Source organism: Crocodylus siamensis, chromosome 1, assembly GCF_052110815.1.
Source record: "Crocodylus siamensis isolate JL-2025a chromosome 1, ASM5211081v1, whole genome shotgun sequence".
Classification (NCBI taxonomy): Eukaryota; Metazoa; Chordata; order Crocodylia; family Crocodylidae; genus Crocodylus; species Crocodylus siamensis.
The window spans coordinates 207,500,411-207,525,252 of record NC_143395.1 but is presented as its reverse complement, the minus strand read 5'-3'; the positions used below and the strand labels follow the sequence as shown (position 1 = coordinate 207,525,252).

The 24,842-nt window shown below is 44.4% G+C and overlaps 1 protein-coding gene across 1 annotated transcript in view; it reads right to left on the bottom strand.

Moving 5' to 3' along the window:
* The window catches only part of SPAG17 (sperm associated antigen 17), a 354,514-nt gene that overhangs the window by 262,830 nt on the left and 66,842 nt on the right, over positions 1-24,842 (bottom strand). Inside the window, exon 5 of the mRNA XM_090053742.1 lies at positions 18,710-18,917. Within this exon, the coding sequence (XP_089909868.1) occupies positions 18,710-18,917 (208 nt within the window). The remainder of the gene's footprint in view (positions 1-18,709; positions 18,918-24,842) is intronic.

Below are 24,842 nucleotides of genomic sequence, written 5' to 3'. Positions count from 1 at the left end.
GTCTGCCACAGCGTGCAACACGTGGCATCCAAAGAAACACACTACAACCAGTTATCAAAACAGGGCAGCCAACCTCTTCCCATGCACCTGCACTTCAAAACATCTGGTGGACAAAGGGGTGAACTACACAAAAGTTGCAGCACCAGCTGGTGGACAAAGGGGTTCATTACACATCTTTGACTGCATTTTTTTTGCACTGATAAACCCATGGATACAACGTTTTAATTTGTCATGATCCAAACTAAACTATGTCTGGATGACTTTTACTTTAATGCACCAGGAAGACTTTTAAAACATCAGGAAAACCTGTACATGCAAACTGTAATGACACTGGAATGTAAGAAATGGCAAATTTTGTCATGTGTACAAGCGCCCCATGATTCCAAGGTACAGAACACACTCTTGAGAGGAACAGCATTAACTATAAAGAATGGATTGGCTGAGATTATATAGTTTGGTTGGAATGATATAGTTGGAGGTGGTCCTGCTCTGATCGGGGGGGTTCTAGATGACCTCCTAAGGTCCCTTACAGCCCTAATTTTCTATGGTTCTAAAATGCTTCCAAATAGCAAGGGAACCTGAATGACAACTACTAGTACAAAATAAGTACACAACTTAAAAGAGCTCAGGAGTCTGGAGACAGATTGACTAGGAATGGAAATATCATGATCCAGTATATATATTATAAAAAGTAACAGGAAAGGCAGCTGGAAAATTGAACCATTTATGTACAATAGTTTTAGGGGATATGGAAAACATAACTACTTCTTGTGATAGCTCAGACATTGGTACATGAAGAAAAAACAAAGATACATGCAGTGATTATACATGAATTTCAGTGAAGTGAAAGATGTCTGTGTGACGGCCAGAGCCAAAGGAATTAATAAGCAATAAATATGTGCTTCTAGGAGACATTTGGTATTTTGCCTAAACAGGTAATATTAGTTAATATAAAGCTTGTAAGTTTGTAAACTGTAAATGTAACTTGTCTGTCATAAGTTTAACCAAAATAATAAATTAACTGTTTGTGGAATTGACTGGGCCCCACAGGCAAAGCTGTAGCTGCGAGAATAGGAGACCTAACACTTTTTTGCTCAGGGTTCAGCCTTGATGATAAAACTGGATCTAACTGCCTGGCACACCCAACACATTCCAGGAAAGCACATCCCAAGAAAGCATATTCAAATAAAACCTAAAAGAGGTTGGGGCTTAGGCAGAGCAATGTCAGTTTCAAACCTAAAGGTGCTGCATCATAATTTGCTTATTGGATAAACCCGAGTCTGGGTAGTAACCTTTTATGATAATCTGTACGCCTTTCAATCCCATAGGGTAACAGCTAGAGGGTAAAATTGTGAGTGGCTCTAAAGCCAACATATTAGCATAAGACTATGTATAAAAAGCATGTGCATCAGGTAACCAGCAGGAAGGAGGGGTGGTAATAAATTTAATTGGGTTCCTAGCTACTTGACTAAGAAAACAGAGACCAGAAGTGCTTATTTCAGTTACATGTTCTAAGATAAGGAATCCTGCATGCCTTGTTTTGTCTTGATATATTACCCTGTGTTTTCCTTTAAATAAACTGTCTCTGTGTCTGTGCGTGATTTACTTTTGCTTTGTTTCTCCAAGGTCATATTTTTTTTTCTCTTCCTCTGTCTTAAGTATAAATATGCTTGTAAAATTAGAGAGTCTGAGAAATCCTTTGAAACAGACAAGTGGGTGATTCCCCTTGCTGTACGGAATTCTCCCTGTGATCACAGTATAGCCCTAAATAAAGAAAAGCTGGCTCTGTCAGTTCTGATTCAACCACAACACAAAGTTTGATTTCTTCCACAGTTTGGTGCCGTGACTCAGATAGAGACGCCCGGAGTGATCAGTTGGGACACAGACATCTCTTCACTGAAGCCCTGGCACCAAACCAAAGTAAGAGACCTTTTGAAATCTCTGTTAGGGCTTCTCAGTGAGAGGCTGTCTCTGTGTCTTCCTGATTCACTGCTTGAGGCTCACCCTATCCGAACTTTTTTCTGCCAGAACTGTCGGACCCACTGTTTAAGTAGTAACTGTGAGTAGAAAGAGTTAAGGTTAAAGACTCAATTGCCTGTTGTCAATGAAAGCATTTCTCATGTGAACTGAGTTAAGTTCTGTAAAGGACTATGGGGTCTCTCTGACACCAGGAGTGGAAACCTTGTGCGACCGCCACGAAGACAACAGATTTGTTCAGTGTGCTCTTCAAAAGCAAGGGTGCCAGGTGGAAACTCTTGGAATGTGAGTGTTTTCCACAATAAGCATTGACCAAGTCTGAGACTAAAGAGATGCTCTTGAACCTTGTGCCTTGATGTATAAATTCCCTTGTGTGAATTGAGAGTATGAATTGAGAAATATGAGCTACTGACCAGGTCTGACACTAAGGTTGGGTTCAGCCGCCCCAAGCCTGTCCAGAGGGGCAGTTTTGAATGCAAGGGGGGCCAACTGGAACCATGTGACCCAGTGAACAGGTTTACCCTTTCCCCACCCTCATAAATGAGCCATGTCTAACACTGAGTAACTATCATTGTGTGCCATTATTGCTGTGGAGTTTTGTCTTTGGACATTAGCTACAGCATCTCTGTGCCACTAACAAATCTCACAACCTGACCGGACACCCTGAATAAGCCATTTCTGTATGAAAGACCTGTGTGAATTGAATTTAAAGATATGGGGAATGGAGAATCTAAAGACATACTGGCTCCGCCAAAAGGGACTCCAGCATTGTACATGTATACACACTATGGTCATAAAAGTTGTAAGTTTCTAGACAACTGGAATTGGTATACCAGAGATGATTTTAGCTGGCAGTTTCCCCAGAGGGAACATTTGATTTAAGTAAAATCGTTCATCTCCGCAGAGACCTTGAGTTAAGAGGTAGTAATATACCACAGACTCAGTGGGACACATTTTTTAATTGGTAAGAAGCTTTCAGAAGACATCAAGAATCTCAAGTTTGGAGTCTTAAGGACTCCCAAGAGAAACTGAAATCTCAGATAAAGGAATTAAAACAGAAAAGTGTACCAAAAGGGGACCCCCCCCATCAACAGTACCATCAGCACCAAAACAACTTTATCCACAAGTAACTGAGAATGAATCTGCAGAAGATATAACTGATTTTCTTAATGTGCCACCCCCATATGAGTCCCAGCCACAATCTGAACCTGAAGAAGTCCAAAGTAACCAAACAGACTCTTCTAGCAGGATTAGCCCACCTCACCAGGAAACTATCACTCAACAACCATCACCTACCCGCAGGGCATGCCGACGTTCACTGGAGGCATGGCATCTTGTCTCCTGAAATTTCGACCCCCTCCTCTTGTTTAAGGTCTGGCACCCAGTATGGTCCAACCCCTTCTTTAAAATCTAAAAAGGATCAGCTTATGCCTTTATGCCAACTTCCAGGGCAAGGTACAAATAGGGAAACTACAATCACAGTCCATGCCCCCTGGAACCCAGGAGATCTCCTAAAACTTGTTAAACAATTTCCCAACATCAGGGAGGAACCCCAGAAATTTAAAGATGAATTGGAAACTGTAATCCATTGTTACGATCCAACCTGGGCAGATTTGAACCAATTAATGAGAAGTGTTCTGCCCTCTGAGGTCCGCAACCACCACATCTCAACACCGGAAGGTTCAATGTCCTCACCGGCCTGGCCAGCCGGGGATGACGTTTAACCCTCCACCACCTCCTCTCACTCAATTCTCTGTCCTGAATCAGGGAGCCTCCTGTTAGGCCAGCCTGATAAATAGTAACATCATCACAGCCCTGCTGCTCCCACTTAATCAAGATGATCTCTTCATTTCCTGCATGATAAATGGCATCTCTACAAAATGTTTAGTAGACACCAGCGCAAGCCGCTCTACTCTTTGAGCTGAAGAATTTTTCACAACTCCCCTCTCCTCTGCTGTTGTAAATGCTGCGGGAATTTCAAATCAAATAGTTCCTCATCCTGTTTCCCAACCATTACATGTTTCTCTTGGTCCTGTTTCTGATCAACATGCCTTTCTCCTTAGTCCTTGTTCTCCTGTTAATTTATTAGGCAGAGATTTGTTTTGTAAACTCCGCTGTACTATCTATTGCTTTCCTAATGGTGTTTATTTGGATGTCCCCTGTATTAATGAAATGGCTGTACTTGCTGCCTTAGCTAGCTCACCTCCTGATCTTTCCCTGATCTTTCTGTGTTGCAAGAAGAAATCATAAAAGCTGTCCCTCCATTTCTCTGGTCCCAGCATGCTAATGAAGTAGGACAAATCCGTACTGCCCAGCCTGTAAAAATTAGATTAAACCCAGCTAAGCCTTTACTTAAAGTTACTCAATACCCTTTACGTCCAAAAGCCGAAGAAGAGATACGCCCTGTTATAGCTGCCCTTTTAAAGCAAGGTATCATTGTCGCGACTAAGAGCCCTTGTAATACGCCTATTCTTCCTGTAAAAAAACCTGGAAAGAATACCTATCACTATGTACAAGACCTTTGTGCGGTAAATTCTGCAGTTTTACCTACTTTTCCTGTTGTACCAAATCCAGCTACTATCTTGTCCTGTATTCCTCCTAATGCTTTTTATTTTACTGTTGTTCACTTGTGTTCTGCATTTTTCTCCGTTCCCATACGCCCTGATAGCCAGTTTCTCTTTGTATTTACTTATCAAGGACTTCATTATACCTGGATGCGATTGCCCCAGGGCTATACTGAATCCCCTTCTCTTTTTCTCAAATTCTGAAGAAAGATCTAGATGACTTAATATTTAAAGAAAATTTTGTGCTTGTGCAATATGTTGATGATTTGCTCTTGGTATCTACCTCCCTTGAAGCCTGTAAAACTGATTCTTTAACTATCCTCACCTCTCTTGCCCTAAAAGGCCATAAAGCATCTAAAGAAAAGCTACAACTTTGTCTTCCTCATGTCCACTATTTAGGTCATGATATTTCTGCTAGAGAACGACTGCTTTCCTCTTCCGGAACAGAAGCTATTCTTAAAATCCCTAGACCAACTACTGTGTCCCAAATGCATACCTTCCTAGACATAGCTGGCTACCGCTGCCAGTGGATACTTGGCTATGCCTCTATAGTCAAGCCTTTGCAAAATCTGACTCTTGTTAATACGCCTGAGCCTTTTCCCTGGACTTCAGAGATCGGAGCTGCTTTTGCCTCTATTAAACAAGCTCTGTTGCAAGCTCCTGCCTTAGGTCTTCCTTATACTAAACCTTTTACTCTTTTTTGTCATGAAAAGGATGGATTTGCACTTGCAGTACTCACTCAGACACATGAAGACAAGCGCCGTCCCATTATGTATTATAGCTCTGCTCTTGACTCAGTTGCAGCTGGACTTCCTCCATGTCTCCGTGCTGTAGCTGCTGCTGCTGTCACTGTTGGACTTTCCTCTACCCTTGTATTAGGTTCTCCCCTTACTGTTGCTGTCCCACATGCTGTAGCAGCCCTTTTACTAAAAACAAAAACCCAACACCTTTCAAACGCTAGATTAACTAAGTATGAAATCTTGCTTCTCTCTGCTGGAAATGTCACCCTAACTAGGTGTCCTGTTTTAAACCCTGCTTCCCTGTTACCTACCCCTTTAGACGGTGAACCCCATGATTGCATTATTGTTACTGCTCACCTAACAATGCCGCACTGATCTAAAGGACAACCCCTTGCAAAACCCAGATCTAGTATTCTATGTTGATGGATCATGTCAAAGAAACTCAAAAGGTTCCTTTGTTGCAGGATATGCAGTATGTTCCCAATATGATGTTACAGAAAGCCATCACTTACCTAATGTGTATTCAGCTCAAGTTGCCGAGCTTGTGGCCCCCACCAGGGCTTGCACCCTAGCTTCTGGTGCCTCTGTTAATATTTATACTGATTCTCGCTACACTTTTGGTATTGTACACGATTATGGTCAACTTTGGAAACAAAGAGGCTTCCTCACTTCAGGAGGTGCCAAGATTAGTAATGGTCCATACATAAATGCCTTGTTCAGTGCTTTACAATTACCTTCTGCTATTGCTATTATTAAATGTCAAGCTCACCAGAAACCTTCTGAAGTTATACGTGGGAACGCTCTGGCAGATTCCGCTGCCAAACCTGCAACTATTTCCACTCCTCAGGCTACGCCTGTGTTTTTGTCTATTCTGACTGACCAGTCTCCATTGGCAAGTCTTCACGATGTTGCCCTCCTCCAAAATCAGGCTCCAGAACCAGAGAACTATACATGGAGACTGGCTGGGTGTTTGTTACACCCTGACCATTTGTGGCACTCCCCAGATGGATGCCTGGTTGCCCCAGTAGTCCTTCTTCTTCATCTTGCTTGCATACACCATGGCATGGCAGATGTGAGCAAAGGGGGGGATGATAGAAGCTGTTAAGCTTGATTGGTTTTCTCCAAGTCCTGCAGATCCAACAGAACTTTCATGGCCCATACCATCCACAGGCCTCGGGCCAAGTGGAATGCCAAAATGGCATTCTGAAAAATAAACTGGACAAAATTTGTGCTGAGACTCACCTGAAATGCACTTCCCATAGCTCTTATAAGTATGAGATCTATTGCCAACAAAAAGACTGGGCTATGCCCACATGAAATTCTAATGGGAAGACCCACGAGCCTCCCCGCCTCGCCACCTGTTGCCTTCCACTTTTGCAACATACATTCACTTGATAATACAATTCTGGACTATTGTAAGGCACTAATGAAGTTTGTTAACACTTTTCATTCACAGGTACAGGCAGTTCTCCCCAAAGAACCAGATGAGCTGTACCATTCTATCTGCCTGGTGACTGGGTCCATATAAAAATCCATCAAAGAAAGTCATCACTGGAACCTTGCTGGAAAGGCCCATTCCAAGTACTCCTGACCACCAACACTGCAATAAAGTGTCAAGGACTCCGGACTTGGATTCACGTTTCACACAGTAAGAAAACATCAACCCCGTTAGACCCAGAGTCTCCTCCATATCAATCTTGTAATCAGCCTCCACAAACTGGTAGTGAGCCTAGCACCTGCCAGCAGGAGAGCTCAAAACCAGTAGTGAGCCAAGCACCTACTGGTGAAGAGGATTTGCCACTACAGAGCGAAGAGGATGTGCCCCAACGACACCACTATGCCCTTCGGGAAAGGAAAAAGGCCTCTACCTAGCTCCTGGTTCTCGAGGTGGAGTTGGTTAGTTGTGATTTGGGTAGTTCTCAGTATTTCTTTTTAGATCATCTGATATAAACTTGACTCATCAGTTATGAGAAACTCTGTAAAGCAAAAATACGCTTCCTCACCGACAAAGAAGATCATTTCATGAAAATGTGTTCTCGTCTTTAGTTAATCAAATTGGGAAAGATTTAAATGTCCCTCATTGTTGGATATGTAGTCATGTCCCCATCTATTCTACCGGAGGGATACCCATGATACCGGTACCCTTGAATGGAACTCAGATGTTAGCCCCTTACTATTCAGATTTTCATGGAAATGAAACCTGGCTGGTCTGACTATGTACAATTACTCTATGCCACCCCTGGAAAGTTCTGTTGGACCTGTAATGGATCTCATGTTGCAGTAGGAGTCAGTAAGTGCGAGGTAGAATTTAAAATAAATGGTGCTTGGTTTTCTAATGGTTCCTGGATATCTAACTACTCCCCTGCAGGTCAATTTTCAGGCTATTATTCACAATGGATGATGTCCCCACACTGTAATACAGGTGGATTTACTGCGTTAGTTGGTCACTATTTTGTGTGTGGAGATAAGGCCTATAAAAATCTTCCCTCCAGTTGGAGAGCAATGTGCTATGTCTCCGCAGCATATCCTGCCTTTACTATTAGATCTCACTTACCTAAAGGAAGAACTTGCAATGCTCACGAAATTACAGAAAATCAAGGATTTGGGGGTATAATGTTCCCCAGCTATGGCGCAGGCTTAGCTATGTCCGAGATAAAGAAAGTTGCAGCATCTCTGGAAATTGCTAATACTACTGCTGATGGTTTTGATAAAACAAATACAGAAATGAAGGAAATAAGGTAAATGACATTGCAAAACCAACTTGCGTTAGATTATATACTAGCCAGCAAAGGAGGAGTCTGTGCTTTAATAGGTAAAGAATGTTGTACTTATATTCCTGATAGTTCAGAAAAAAATCAGAATTTAAAGAAGCAGCTAAATTGCATGAGTCAGATAGTTGGAATTTGAGTTCTTGGTTTAGTTCTATTTTCAGTTCCTTAGGCACTACCATCATTTATAGTTTGTTGATATTGTTTGTTGTTTTTATTGGAGTATGCCTAGTGTTTATGATAATATAATGTTGCTTAAGTTGTGCTCCCAAGCAAATGCGGAATAGCCCATTAACCAGAAATGAAGTATATAATGTGTATGTTGAAATAGCAGAAAGTAAAAAGAAAGAAAAACTAGAAGTTGAAAGGCTAACGGCTATAAATATCTAACTTGATAGAAAAAAAAGGAGGGAATGTGGTAATAAATTTAACTGGGCTCCTAACTATTGACTAAGAAAACAGACAGAGACCAGAAGTGCTAATACTGCTTATTTCAGTTACATGTTCTGAGGTAAGGAATCCTGCATGCCTTGTTTTGTCTTGATATATTACCATGCTTCCCTTTTCTTTAAGTAAACTGTCTCTGTGTCTGTGTGTGATTTACTTCTGTTTTGTTTCTCCAAGGTCGTATTTTTTTTTCTCTTTCTCTGTCTTAAGTATAAATATATTTGTAAACTTATAGAGATCGAGAAATCCTTTGAAACAGACAAGTGGGTGATTCCCCTTGCTGTATGGAATTCTCCCTGTGATCACAGTATAGCCCTAAATAAAGAAAAGCTGGCTCTGTCAGTTCTGATTCAACCACAACACAAAGTTTGATTTCTTCCACAGAGGGAACAGAATGGTCATTTCTGTTCCATGCCTGGACTCCCGGTGTAAGTGAGAATCAGATCCTGATCAAGGGACCTTCCCTTCTAATCCCTAGGACAGCGTCCATCGAGGATGCCTGACTTCACTGGAATCACTTGACAAGTACTTGGCATTGAGGGACTATTGATAAGTTGCCAACCCATGTCTATCTGTTGTTTTGAATAGCCACTCATAGTGCCCAGTTGGCCTGTGACAGAACTGATCTATCTGTTGTTATTATCTGCTATTTACTATTAGCTCTTTAATATTGCACTATCTGCTTATCACATTTATCTTTCTGTTAACTGTTATGTGTGTGTAAGCTATAATAAATTTGCCTTCACTACCAACTTTGCCTCCTCGATCCAAAACTGAATCAAACAGCCCAGTTGGCCTGTGATAAAATTGATACACTCACAGTGCCCAGCTGGTCTGTGACATGTCTGCAGTATGATTTTAGAAATTCCATGAACCCTCATTGTATGTGCATTGAAGAAGAAGACTGACATCTGTTCAACTGCCATATTTGTAAGAATGTTATTATATCAGTGACAAATCTGATTTAGCAGATTGCAGAGCCAGCTGCAATGTTATGCTAGAAATACTGAAAAGCAGATATATTAAACTCGACAAATTTGAGCAAATGCTAGGAGTTAATACGCATGGTGCCATGGGAAGACAGACTGACAACAAAAAGAGATTCTATGAATATGCTGGCCAGAAAAGAAAGACTAAGGAAAATGTGGACTAAGGAAAATGTGGGTCCACTGTTAAATAGCCAGGGTGAATTCATATCAGAAGATGCAAAGGCAGAACTACTCAACAGCTACTTTGCCTTGGTCTTCACAAAAAAATCAGGCTGTAACCAGACAGCTAAAAGGATTATTTGGATAAGGAAACAGATAAAATGAGGGATGATATAACAAAAGACAGTCAGGGCATGTCCAGGCAAGTGCAGTCATATGGTATGTGGCACCACAAACATGTCTGCAGCACCATAAACCACACAGTCCAGTGTTTTCCAAAGCAAGGGCACGCTGCCTGAGCATGTGCTGTGCTGTTTTTTTTTGACACCTGGATATCCAGGGGTAAAAAACTAAAAAAAAAAACCAAAAAAGAACCCCATGGAACCCCCCCCCCCCCCGCCCCGCCCCAGTGCAACGCATGGTCAGGCAATGTGCACTGCTGAAAAATGGAGCTGGGCTGCCTGGAGCCACGCTCCAGTGCTGGCCAGGCTCTGTGCGGCAGAATCACCATGACTGAAGTCCTGAGAGGCCCCCAGGACCCCAGGTAAGGCTGCCAGGGTGGGTCCAATGCTGGTCCCAGCCTTCCCTACCCCATTCAGGGCAACTTGCCATATACCAAAGCATGCATGGTGCAGGCATTCCCTGGGACTAGTAGTGGTGGCACAAGGGGTGCTTCTGCTACTTGTCCCTGGGGAACCAAACATTCACGCATATCTGGACATGCCCTCAGAGAGCTTTTGATGGATCTGAATGAATTCAAATTGGTAGGACCTGAGGAACTTCACCCCAGGGTACTGAAGGAACTGGCAGAAGGTATCTTGGAGCCCTTGGCAATGATATTTATGAAGTTGTGGCAGATGGGCAAGATATCAGACACCTGAAAAAGGGCCAGTGTCATGCCTCTCTTTAAAAAAAACAAAGAAAAAGGAAGATCCAGGGAATTACAGACCAGTTAGCCTCACCTCAATACCCAGGAAGTTACTGGAACATATCCTAAGGAAGTTCATTTGCAAGCATCTAGAAAAGGAACAGCTTCTCACAAGCACCAAGCATGTATTTACTAAGAAGAACAAGTCATACCAAACAAACCTGATCTCTTCCTTTGACAGAGTAAGGTAGTAGGACCATGCCATGGGGGCAGCTGTAACACACCCTGGTGGCCACATGACAACTGCCCCCACTCTGGCTCCTCAGAGTACCCTTCCTTTTCCTCACTTGCCATGCCTTGTTGGAATTGTTACGGTATTAGGGGAGGCTACCCCAGGATCACAGAGTGAACCCATTTGCTTTAGCTGGCTGATACCTCTTATACCCAGTTGGTCACCAGTCTTGTCACTCAAGCACTAATTTATGGCCCTCCTGGCCTACCAGTGCTTCAGGGCACCAGCTGACTTATGGGCTGAATTCATGGCCTCCCTTCTCTGCAGCCATGCCCATGCCTTACAGACGTTACTCAATGTTCATTACTCAATGTTCAACCCCAACACAGCTTCTGGCCCTCAGGCCCCAAATCTTTATCCAAGCCTCAGCCTTCCCATTTATTCTGGCTGCACCCATGAAGTCCACTGCTCTGGACCTTGGTTTCTGGGCCCCAGCCCTATCTTGCATTTGAAGCTGAGCCTCTGGACCCCGTCTTGCATGTTTTGGGTCTGATCTCAGCCCTCTGTGTCCCCAACCTCTAGCCCAAAATGTAACATAAACACAAGCAAGCTCTTCCAAAACAGAAAGTCTTCCTCACTCAGGGTTAATATTACCTGCAGGCCATATCTCCCTTGGAGCCCTCTCATCCCAACTCCCATCAGTGGCTTGGACGCCTGCCAGTCTTGTCTCTGCCTATGTGACCTGAAGCTCCATCCCTTCCTGCCATATGGCTCCCCAGCCACATGCAGGAATTGCCAGTTAGGATTGATAGCCAGCTTGCCCTCCATTGCTGCAACAGATGCAGTTGCTTGCTGCAGTAGCCAGCTGCTCTCCCCTCTTAAAATGACAGGAGGATTGGACCCTGTTACAAGTAACTACTTGGGTATCTGGACTTAAACAAGGCTTTTGAAAAGGTCTCACGTGACTTTATCATAAAGAAACTGGAGAAAATGGGCTAGAAAAAATTATTGTAAGGTCAACAGACAACTGGCTCAATAGCTGCAAACAAGGGTAAGTATAAATGGACCCATGTCAGAATAGCAGGAGGTTTCAGGTAGAATCCCATAGGAGTCTGATATGGGCCCAGTGCTGTTCAACGTGTTTAATGATTTGGTGTAGAAAGCTTCTTGAGTAAGTCTGCAGCCAACATGAAACTGGGAAAGACTAAAAACATGTTGAAGGATTAAAAAGCAATTCAATAGGGTCTTGACAAAGTAGAAAGCTGGGCTGGAGGTAACAGGATAAAATTCAATGCTGAGAAATGCAAAATGTTACACTTCCAGAAGAATAATCAAAAATAAAAATATAAAATGGGCAACACATGGCTGGATGGCTGCACTATGGAAAAAAATCTGGCAGTTTTGTTAGATCACACATTCAGTGGACATGTCTACATGAGACACTTTACTGTGTAGTAGACTGATCTACTGTGCAGTAAAGTATCACAGTCTACATGTGTGGCATTTACTGTGCAGTAAATTAGGTACTAAATTAACTGCAGTAGTCACTTCACAGTGACTACTTGCAGATGCTGCAAGTAGTCACTGCACAATGACACTGCACAAGTAGTCACTGCACAGTGGCACTGTTGGTGCCTGCCACTTTAAGGGCTGAGCCAAGCAACCAGCAGGTGCTTGATTGTGGCAACCATTTTAGATCTCTGGCCACCTATACAATCAGAGCAGTTCGCTGCTGGCAGAGCAGGTAGTAACATTGCCTGGCTTCAAGGATGAATGCAACATCCTGGAGATAAGGGCAGGAGATGGTTTGGAGTCTCCTGGCCCTGGGCATGACCTAAAACTGCACCCTGCTGGGAGTGAGTGGCCTGGTCGAGCTCTCAGGGTGCGGGAGACCTCAGGAAATACCAGGCCAATGACGACCTCAGTGAAAGGCTGGTTGGGGTGCCTTAATAACCCCAGCTCCCACAACCGGGTGCGTTACCCCAAAGTAGGGCCCGGACAGTGGATCCAGGTTACAGAGTGGGCTATAGATTCAGAAACCTGACTTAAAATACGCTGGACTGGTCAATGCTGGGGCTAGGACCAGAATGGTCAAAAGGGCCAGGGCTCCATTGTAAGGGATGCCCAGAGCTAAGGGCCTGGGTTTTCCGACTGTCCTTGGAGGTAAGGCCAGGGCCTGTGTGGCCAAAGGTCCTGGGAGGACCACGCCTGACAGGGTAAAGAGTTCAGGGAGCCAGGCAGCCCAAAATGAGGACGGAGTAGGTGGCTTGATTGGAAGGAATCTAGTTGGGGGTCTGGCCAGCCTGAAGAAAGAGAGCTTTGGGAACATGAAAGACAGGGGGTGGACAGCAATACGGCACAGGAAAGGAACGAGAAGGTAAGAGGCAAAGAGCCCTTTGGGACTTGGAGTAGGGGGGCAGCAAAGGCACCAGTCGCAGGGCTCAAGTGCCTATATACTAATGCTAGGAGCATGGGGAACAAGCAGGATGAACTAGCGCTCCTGGTTGCACTAAATGCCTATGACTTAGTGGGGCTGACGGAAACCTGGTGGGATTCATCCCATGACTGGGCGGTACATATCGAGGGCTATAGATTGTACAGAAAGGACAGGGTGGGGAAAAAGGGGGGAGGGGTTGCGCTCTATGTTAAGGAGCAATAGACATCAACCCTCATCAAGACAGAATCAAAGGATGAGGAAGTAGAAGGACTGTGGGTTAGGCTACATGGGGGGCAAGGAGAAAAGGATTTGGTGGTAGGGGTCTGCTACAGACCCCCACATCAAGGGGAAGAAATAGATTTGGGGCTCTTGAGGCAACTCTCGGAGACCATAAAAGCTAAAGAGGCGGTGGTCATGGGGGACCTAAACTACCCGGACATCTGCTGGGAGACACAGACAGCAAAGTCCCACCGCTCATGCAGGTTTCTAACCTGTGTACAGGACCTCCACCTGACGCAGGAGGTACATGGTCCCACTAGGGGCAATGCCTTACTGGATCTGGTATTGGCAACGGGGGATGACATAGTAGGGGACCTACAGATCGGTAGCCATCTGGGGGACAGTGATCACCTAAAAATACAATTCAACATAAGGCGTCGAGTGGGTAAGGTAACTAGTAGGGTGAACGTGCTGGACTTTAGGAAAGCTGATTTCAGTGAACTCAGGCAATTAGTGAAGGACGCACTGCAGAGTAGTAGCTTTGAAATGAAGGGAGCCTTAAGGAAACTATCCTTTGAGCACAAAGCGAGACGATCCCCGTGAGAGGTAAAAGAGGGAAAGGGGCCAGGAGGCCTCCCTGGCTGACCAGAGAAATCCAGGGCAGACTAAGGGCCAAAAGGGGAGCACATAAAAAGTGGAAACAGGGAGAGATCACCAAAGAGGAATATACCTCTTCTGCTCGTGCTTGTAGGGAAGCAGTTAGACAGGCCAAAGCTACCATGAAGCTGAGGATGGCAACCCAAGTAAAAGACAATAAGAAATTGTTTTTTAGATATATAGGGAGTAAAAGGAAGGCCCAGGGAGGAATAGGACCTCTGCTAAACGGGCAGAAACAATTGGTGACGGACAGAGGGGACAAGGCTGAACTCCTCAACGAGTTCTTCGCCTCAGTGTTCCTAAGTGAGAGGCATGACAAGTCTATCACTGGGAGTGTAGGGAGGCAGCAGCAAGGCACCAGACTTCCATGCGTGGACCCTGAGGTGGTGCAGGGTCACTTGGAAGAACTGGATGCCTTTAAGTCGGCAGGCCCGGATGAGCTCCATCCGAGGGTACTGAAGGCACTGGCCGACATCATTGCAGAGCCACTGGCGGGAATATTTGAACGCTCGTGGCGCACGGGTCAAGTCCCGGAGGACTGGAAAAGGGCCAATGTGGTTCCCATTTTCAAGAAGGGGAGGAAGGAGGACCCGGGCAACTATAGGCCAGTTAGTCTCACCTCCATCCTTGGCAAAGTCTTTGAAAAAATTATCAAGGCTCACATTTGTGAGAGCCCGGCAGGGCAAGTTATGCTGAGGGGAAACCAGCATGGGTTCGTGGCAGGCAGATCGTGCCTGACCAATCTAGTCTCTTTTTATGACCAGGTCACAAAACGCCTCGACGCAGGAGGAGGGGTGGATGTCGTATACTTGGACTTCAGGAAGGCCTTTGATACGGTATCCCACCCCATACTGGTGAACAAGTTAAGGGGCTGTGACTTGGATGACTGCACAGTCCGGTGGGTGGAGAATTGGCTGGAGGGTCACACCCAGAGAGTCGTGGTGGGTGGGTCGGTTTCGACCTGGAAGGGTGTGGGCAGTGGGGTCCCGCAGGGCTCGGTCCTTGGACCGATACTCTTTAATGTCTTCATCAGCGACTTGGATGAGGGAGTGAAATGTACTCTGTCCAAGTTTGCAGATGACACTAAGCTATGGGGCGAAGTGGACACGCCGGAGGGCAGGGAGCAGCTGCAAGCAGACCTGGACAGGTTAGATAAGTGGGCAGAAAACAACAGAATGCAGTTCAACAAGGAGAAATGCAAAGTGCTGCATCTAGGGAGGAAAAATGTCCAGCACACCTACAGCCTAGGAAATGACCTGCTGGGTGGCACGGAAGTGGAAAGGGGTCTTGGAGTCCTAGTGGACTCCAAGGTGAACATGAGTCGGCAGTGTGACGAAACCATCAGAAAAGCCAATGGCACTTTATTGTGCATCAGCAGATGCATGACAAATAGGTCCAAGGAGGTGATATTTCCCCTCTATCGGGCGCTGGTCAGACCGCAGCTGGAGTACTGCGTGCAATTCTGGGCGCCGCGCTTCATGAAGGATGCGGACAACCTGGAGAGGGTCCAGAGAAGGGCCACTCGTATGGTTAAGGGCCTGCAGGCCAAGCCCTACGAGGAGAGACTAGTGAAACTGGACCTTTTCAGCCTCCGCAAGAGAAGGTTGAGAGGCGACCTGGTGGCTGCCTATAAGTTCATCAGGGGGGCACAGAAGGGAATTGGTGAGTATCTATTCACCAAGGCCCCCACGGGGGTTACAAGAAATAATGGCCACAAGCTAGAAGAGAGCAGATTTAGATTGGATATTAGGAGGAACTTCTTCACAGTTTGAGTGGCCAAGGTCTGGAACGGGCTCCCAAGGGAGGTGGTGCTCTCCCCTACCCTGGGGGTCTTCAAGCGAAGGTTAGATGTGTATCTAGCTGGGGTAATGTAGGCCCAGCACTCTTTCCTGCTTATGCAGGGGGTCAGACTCGATGATCTATTGAGGTCCCTTCCGACCCTAGCATCTATGAATCTATGATTGGAGGATTCTGGGGCCCAGTGTGGGGCCAGTGACATTAACAACTGTGAATGCCATCTGCAAGGCTTGGGCTGTGGTGTAGGGGAGGAACAGAGCCGCAGATAGTGCCCCCTGGCATCGGGGCAAGAAATGGGCAGCCTCCCGCCTAATTAATATCATAATTATATATCATCAAGGCATGGCAGACGAGAAGCCGGGTAGTTGGCCCAGAAACAAGTGGGCAGACCATTGGTAGACTGGCCCCAAGGAAGCCCTCTGTTACAGGACCAAATCTTCTTCCAACAGGGTATAATTGCATACGTGCTCCCTGGGATGGCTTACTGTATTTTACTGTATATTGTATTTTACTGTATACTGGAAGGTTTAAATAGCTTGAGTGTCAGGTCTACAGTAGGGGGAGCTTTCCTTGTGCCCCTGCCAGAGTCACATCATTGGAAGCTGTGCCCACATCACTGCTGTTTCTTCCAGTCCCAGGCTGTGGTGTGAGCACAGCTTTTAGCCAAAGTGGAGCTGTCCCGAGGCCAGCTACTTCCTGAGGCAGGATCACCCCTCTCCAAACCATCCTATACAAATCCATTGTCTAACTTATTAGCAAAACTACACAATCAAGCCTAACAAAACTACTACACATAAATCCCCAAATAACACTCCAAATAAGACCTGTTTTTGGAAGGTAAAAAGTAAAAAGATTTTTATAGAGTTATGGAAGAGTGAATGCAGCAGCTCACTTGCCATCAGCCAGCTGTTTCAGGCAAAAGTTAGTGTTAGCCTTTCATAGCTATTTGTGAAAGGGCTTAAACTGGACTCTACCTCTGCTGCTTGCTAGCCCTGGGAGAAACAGAAGTTGTTTTGACAGCCATTTTAGCACAACATCTCTATGCTTCTATTCCAGTGAAGAAAATCAGCCTCTCTGCTTAAGACACATATCCTAGTTTAGGAGGGCTGGGTTTTTGTAAAAGGGTGCATGTGGTATGCAAATAAATGTGGTACTCTACCAGCTAAAAATCTTACAGGTCACACCTCAAGAGGCATCATTCCTCGTCACATGGACCTTACTGTAAAGTACTAGGCCTTTCAGCTCTTCAGCTCCTACAAAGGCAAACCAATATATATGCTAATGACAAATGAAAAAAGACCAGTAGGTCAAGGTAGCATGAGATGCTTCAAAGTGCAAGAAGGCCCAAGGACAGGTAGGGACCTCCTGTAGAAACAACTATCACAAGTCTTTGACTTGGTCAGCACATGCCTACACTTGACAGATATGTGTGTGCAGGAGCACTTCAAGAAGAAATAAAAAATCTAAGCTTTTATCCATAACCTTAACTCTGGTTCCTTGAGGACATTCATTTGGATACTTTCTTCATGTATATCAACACATGCTATTACTTCTAGATGATACCTGTAGAGAGGGTTGCATCTGTCAGGGACCCTAACTGGCAGCCCAGCCCAGATGAATTAGTCAGCTGGCCAAACCTGCCAGAGGTTCTATCCAGCAGCTCCACCCTGGCTGATGTACCAGCTGGCCACTCCTAAGGTCTCCTGATTGGCTGCTGAGAGCAGTCTCCCCATTCAAGTCCACTTGTGACAGTCAACCACAGACCAGCCAACAGTTCTCCCTGAAGGTCTGCTGTGGTAAACCTCTGGAGCCTGTGCTTTAGGTTTTCTGGTTTCTGACCATGCTTGGCTCTGCTTCTGGACTCTGGCTTTTTGGGAACTCTGTTCAGCTTGGGTAACTTGGTACCTCACTCCAAAACCCAGCATACTCTGGCCAGCATACTCCAAAACCCTGACTTAGACTCTGCTTCTTGTTTTTCTCCTGAATTTGGCAACTTGGGCTGTCTATACACGTGTCTGATGTGTTCTAGTTAGAACACTCTAGCACTGCTGCAGCATCATCTGTATTAAGCCCCCTGCATTTCAAAATGGCTATGGGGATGCTTAAACTAAAATTCACTGAATAACTACAAGAGTGTGAGGCATTTAACAGCGTCTCCTCTAGAGCCAAGAGGAGAGGGCTTAAATTTTCATGCCATATTCCCATGCTAAGTACACTGCCAGTCAGTGATAAAGAGCTATTCATCTTCTCCAATATTTCTGGCTTCAGTGGAGGTTTATAGTCATGTCCACTATGTGTTACAAATAAGATTTTTCTCAGAACTGGCTAGTACATTATTCATTAACTTTTGCAGCTCATTTTTTAAATACATTTCTTCAGATCTTGGTGCTTTCCACACATTTTTTACAACAAATGAAAACATATGGCTCTTTGTGCAGAATCTGGCTTCATTCCCAAGTAATGATGCAGAGCTTTGTGATGTTTTATAACACAAAGAGAAGTCGCCCCTTGAATATAGTGATAAATGTAACTAGCTCCTTTGAAATCTACATGAAAGGGTAAAAAGGATTGTTTTGTAGTTTTATATTGGTTTTATCTGTACTATATTTTAATTCTGTCATACTTTATATGAATCTTTAGGATTCTGTTTTTTGGACTCTAAAATGTATCCCATTTGTGTAATTTCAAGTCTGAAGTATAAAGCCCTTTTCATGTACAGTATAGTAATCCTAATGCATCTTCTGTCTTGACTAACTGTCTTTACAAATAAAGCCCTGAATTAACAATGACATTTATTAATGCATATGTCTTTTGTGGGTGACTTGTTCAGCAATATACCTGCATTTCTTACATACCAATGTATTTTTCGTCCTCATCATCTTCTCCCCTCCGTCTTAACTTTGTGTCCTTTTTAATAATGCTTGCTGATGCTGGTGCTGTTTCAAGTTTTTTTCCCTTTCCTCCTTTTCCAGCAGACTTGGCACTGGGAGACTTGTCCTTCTTGCCAGGAGGTTTAACTTTCCCTTTATCCTTTTCCTTCTCTTTTTCTCGCTCTTCTGCTGCCTGTTGAGATGAAGGAAATAAACTTGCATCTTAACCTAAACATGTGCAGAACAAATGGCTGACTAAAGTTTTAGTTTTTGAGTACACTTATTTTGACGTTTTTCCTTCTTGCCCTTCAGCATTTTGTTTTGCAATTGTCTTTCGTGCTTCCTTTTATCCTCCATAAACATACCCTTCAGTTTATTATTTGCCTATAAAGTAACAATTACAAGACATTGTGTTAAAATAATGGAGTACTATATAGATGAAGCTAACAGTATGTTTTTTAAGTAAGTAAAATTTCTTCAGAAATGATGAAGCCTCTGATATTTTAGCTAAGCAGCAGTTAGAGTACTTACAGCAGCAGTACAATTTTCCATGACCTGGGCTACGGACAGACATTACACATAAACCAGTTTAAGTGATCAGAAACTGGTTTCAACCTATAACAAAACGTAAGTTCAGTGCACATAAGCCAGTTTCAAAATGGCCAAAACCAGTCTGAGATAAACCTGGTTAAATGTAGTATCAGACTTAACTGATTGAGCTCAAACCGGTTTATGAAATGTCTGTCCCAGGCCCCTTCCTGGTTTAAGTTAAATTGGAGTTCCCAGCATCCCAGCATGCTCTCTGGGCCGAGCTCTCTGCTCCAGCAGAGCAGGGCTGGCCCCGCCTGTCTGCTCCCTAGCTGGAATAGGAGACAGGGGTGGGGGCCTGGCCAGTCACTGGCCCCAGGAAGGGGGCAAGGAAGAGGTTTATTCTCCTCCCTGCCCACCCCATTTCCCCTTCCTGTCCCACCAGCGCAGACCTGCATGTCTTTGCTGGCTGCTCCAGTGTTGGGGGTGTGGCCAGCCCCAGCAGAAGCTCAAACTGAACTGGCCAGGGAGGGGGTTGAATTCTCCCCTCCCTGTCCCACCAGCACGGACCCAGGCTGGGGTTCACCTTGTGCTCACCCCTCACTGCTGCAGCAGCAGAACCAGAGGCACAGCGAAGCACCAGCCAGCATAGATCCTGAGGCAGAGGGACAGGGAGGGGGTTATTCCCCCCTCAGCTCCCACTGCCCCTAGGGGACTGCCCGCCATGACCACTTGCTCTGTGCATGGGCAAGTGGCGGGATAAGCCCCCTCCACCAGACACTGGAGGGAGAGAGGAATAACCCACCTCCCTGCCCCCATGCCCAAGGGGCTTGCCAGCCAGCCTCTGGCCAGGCCTGTGACCTTGCCACTGGAGCAATGAGGGGGCAAGGCCCTGATGGAGGCTGCAGCCCCTGTCCTGGTATCCGTGGAGCATAAGTCTCTTTCCTGGAGTGGGCAGCAAGTAGGGGCCGGCACCGCCATGGACTGCATCAGGCAGCACCAGGGCTTGAAGGGGGCCATCGTCCCTGCATTGCCACCACTGCCGTTTGTCTGTCATCATTGGCTTAGAGATACATCCCTGACCTTTCTGTTTAATAGTTATTAATTAATTTGTCTAGTTCATTTTTGAACTGGCTATACTATCTGCTTCTACAACTGCCTGTGGTAACGATGTCCACAAGTTAACTATGCACGCCATTAAAAAAACCACTTTCACTTTTTAGTTGTAAACCTGTCTTCCATAATTCCGGTATTCTGGGACCTGGTGAAAAACGGTTCCTATTGACTTTGCCTACACCTTTGATTTTGTAGACCTCTATAATATTACCTCTCAGCCTTCTCTTTTCCAAACTGAAAAGTCCTAACATTTTTTATAGGCAGACAAGGTTCTTTGGGTGAATCTGATATCTTCTTTGGATTTTCATTCTATCCAGGAAAAACACATACCAACTGCTGAAACTTCCTTAGCCTGACGAAGGATTTTTGAACCCGAAAGCTTGCTTAAAAATTGTTTTCCAACTATTTAAGTTGGTCTAATAAAAGATATCAGATTCACCCAAAGAACCTTGTCTGCCTATGTCCTTAGGCCAACACAGCTACAAGCTACACCCCCGAAACATTTTTATATCTCTTTTGGTATGACAGCTGTTCCATACCCTTGATCTTCTTGATTGCCTTTCTCTGTACCTTTTCTAATTCTACTATATCCTTCTTGAGATGCTGAGACCAAACTGCACACAATATTCAAGATGTGGGTGAATCATGGATTTCTATAGTGGCATGATATTTTCCATTATGTTTTCAATTCCCTTCTTAATGATGTCTGAAATGTTATTGGCTTTTTTGGTCACTACAGCACTTTCAGCTAACTTCTTTAGAGAACTGCCTATAATGTTTCCAAGGTCTCTTTTCTGATGCATAACAACTAGTTCAGAGCCCAGAATTGTTTACATAATTCTCAGCCAGCACTCTTTGGAAATGGTGCAGGCTGACTTAGTACACTCAGCTGTTTTACCACATCCAGCTGGAAAAGCAGTTGTTCTGGTCATGGAAATGGTTGTTTTAGTTCAAATTAGAAACCAAAGCAGAGACTCTGTTCACCCTTTGTTCTGTAGGATCTATCTGGTTCTAAACTCCCATAAGTCACGGTACAGAAAGCTGCAGTAAGAGAAATCTAGAGCTCCCCTCCAAGGTCTGGGCCAGGGTGGAAGGTACAGCCTGGGAACAGGTGGTGGGGTCAGCAGAATGCAAACAGCTTTCTGCAAACAGCAGGAGAACAGGTGTTCTCCTGACTCCACTCCCAATACTTGCTGCAGTGCTGGGACCTGTGGCTGCTCTGGAAAGCCTAAAGCAGCAACTTAAAAAAAAAGTTTTTTAAACAATTTCATTGCATACCTTCTGGTGTGCCAAAGAAAATGTCTCTGCATGCCACTCATTGGCATGCATGCCTGAGGTTACCAATCCCTGCTCTGGGCAAATGAAGGTCTAGAACCTGGGACCCTCCAGCTCTGTAGATGAGTGCCTGTACTGCTCAGCTGTGGGGGAAAACAGCACATGTAGCCCCTTTCCATTACAGAGTCTGTCTGGTAGTCATGGGTTTCAACTGATTCCTTTTTTGGGGCCTCTAAGGCTGCAATGCATTCACAAGGGCTGCCTGTACGGGCCTTGGCTCTTACTGAGTATGCCAGCTGCATGACTTCTTTTAAGGAAAGAAAGCCAAAAACAAATCCTCCTGATTTCATGAAAGTCAACTAAGAGGGCCAGGAAACATCCCCACAGTCACACGTAACCATCCATGCAAAGGGGATATACCCCAAAGAACAGAATTCCAACCTGTGTTTAAGTGGGGGTTTTTGGCATTCAGACAACCATAATGCCATTTAGACTGACAAATCTACACACTTAGATGACCAGGAAGGGAAAAGAATGCCACACTTGGTAACTAGATTTTCCTAACTTTGTCTTCTGTAGGCATGCAATTTAGTTTGTGCAGTTTTCCCAAGTGTTTTTTCTGAAAAAAACAGGTATTTTAGGGTTGGTAAAAAAGCTCATTTTTCTAAGTAATAGCCCATGTAGTACGAGAAAACCCATGGACATAATTAACAGGTGCCTTTCAAAGGCAATTTTCTCAAATATTGTCTATACTGCTTCAATGATGTGTCCCAACACTGCAGAACCTAAGCACACTACACCCACCCAAGTTTGCAGACATAATTCAGTACAGTAAATCTGCCCATGAGGCTGACCTGCCCCTAACTCACTACCAGTGTACACTCTTCAGCCCTAAGGCCCTCAGTAGTAACTTTCTGATTTTGAAGGGTTCCCCTGATGGGTGTGCAGGGCTTGGTCAGGGCTGCTCAGGCCCTCAGGTGGTAGGATATACCGCTGCAGCCATATAGACAATCTGTCAGACTACTTTGGCTGGCTGCAGCTAAATTCAGTCATTTCTTAGTAAAATCTCAAAGGAATTTAATTAGTTTGTGGAGATCTGTGAATAATGAACAGAGCTCCAGACCCTCTATCACAATCCTATATAACTGCCTATGTGATCTTTCAGAGAACTTTTCATCAAACTTGAACAAGCCCCAAACTTTCCATCCTGGAGCAGTCTCATGGTATGATCATTATTGGAAATGACTGTCCCACAAAACCAATCTATCCTATAGTATTCCAGTAAATTTAAAAATTCTCCTTTATTACTATATCCATTCACTACTTAAGATGCTTAACTTTAAACATGGAAATTTTCTTGCCACTTAGATCATTCATAGGCATTAATTATTTTGTAACTGTAACCAGACACTGAAACAGCCAAGGCCATGAGGATGCAAACTGCTCATGAAGTGAGATAACCACTTAAACAACAGCTACATTCCAGAGAAAAGTCCCCAACTTTAATAATTAGGAACAAAACACTACCACATAACAGAAGACAGAACATATGATAAAGTTTAAAACATCCTAATTCCTAACACTTCCCTCTTACATTTGGCCAATGGTTACTTCTCAGGCCCTGGCTGGTTACAGTAGAAGGCAGGAATCATCATGGTCTCTGCAGCAAATTCCTCCTCATCCCTGGAGGTCTTGGCTTCTTTGCAGCCTTCAGCAGGTTGCCTCTGCCCCACTGCTCCAACTGCAGTGCCCACATGGCAGATTCTCTCCATCTCCACTCTGGGACTTCACACAAGCAGGCTTCAGTGGACTCTAGCAGGCTGCAGGCGGGCAGACACTCACAGGGGCACACACACTCACTTTCATTTCCCCTTATCTCTCCCCTGCCCCAGCTTCTAGAAAGAGCTGGAATTCTAGGGAAAGGGGCCCTTTCAGCACCATCCAGAGAAGCAAGTGCCAGGCCACAACCAGCCCTTCTGCAATTCAACCATTAACCTTTTCCCCATCAGAACAAAACCTGTCCAAAACTCCCTCCTTTCAACATATAACATCAAAACAAACAATACAACCACATAATCATCACAGGTCTCCCCTTCAACATGAACACAAAGAGGGATTGTTTCTCAAAGCCACACCGGAGTGTTTGTTCCTCAAACATTCCTTACTGACAGAGAATCTGCAACCTGGTTGTTCTTTCCCTTTACACTGTTAATACACATCATGTTCTTGCAACAACAGACTCCATCTCATCAGTTTTGAATTCTGTCCCTTAATACTCAGTAGAGAATAGTTCATATAAAATATAGAAGCTTGCAGTCTCCTTAAAGCCCAAATATGGCAGTTGCAGTTTCCTTTGCTTAGGTAAACCACTGGAGGGAACACGCCCTTGTCATCCTTCTGTTTCAATTCAAAACAACCTCTAAACCAGCTGTTGATGCATCCATAAACACAGTGAGGGACTTATAAAACTCAGGGCTCACCCAAATGTGTTCACCCACCAGAGATTTTTTTAACTGATCAAATGCCTGTTGGCAAGTTCCAGTCCAATGTACTTTGTCTGGGTTACCCTTCCCATACAAATCTGCTAAGGGGGTGGAGTGCAATTACTTAGGCCATACCCAGCCCTTGTGCAATCCAGCTGTTAACTCTCTCCCACCAGAGTAAGACCTATCCAAAAACCCCACTTTCATTGTGTAACAGTCAAACAAATAATACAACCTGATAATCATCTCAGTAACAGGAAAGCCAAATAAATTCTTCTCTACCCTCTCTAAGCTACCTGTTCCTCTTTTCTTGATCTACAATAACTCCAAGTAGAAAATGTTTTTCCCCAACCTTTTCTGTGGATTGTGTGTCGCTTCTGTTATCATATATTAAATATGACTGGGCCTTAAATTATTACCTTCTATATATTACACTTTGGTTTACACCCTATTCAATTTACACAAAAGTAAATCACTATTTATAAGTCATATGTTCTACAATAATTAGCTCCTCAACCAATCTCTAAATTAAGTCGATCTTCAATATTTTTATTTAATCTCTGATAAACAAATTGTTCACTTTGTTTTAATTTTGTGCATTCTACATCAGAATTCATTGAACCTGCAGTGTGTGTGAGACAGTTTCTAACAAATGCATCTATTTTTACTCCTCTATTCTATATTACTGTTGCTGCTTTAACCTGTTATATACAATG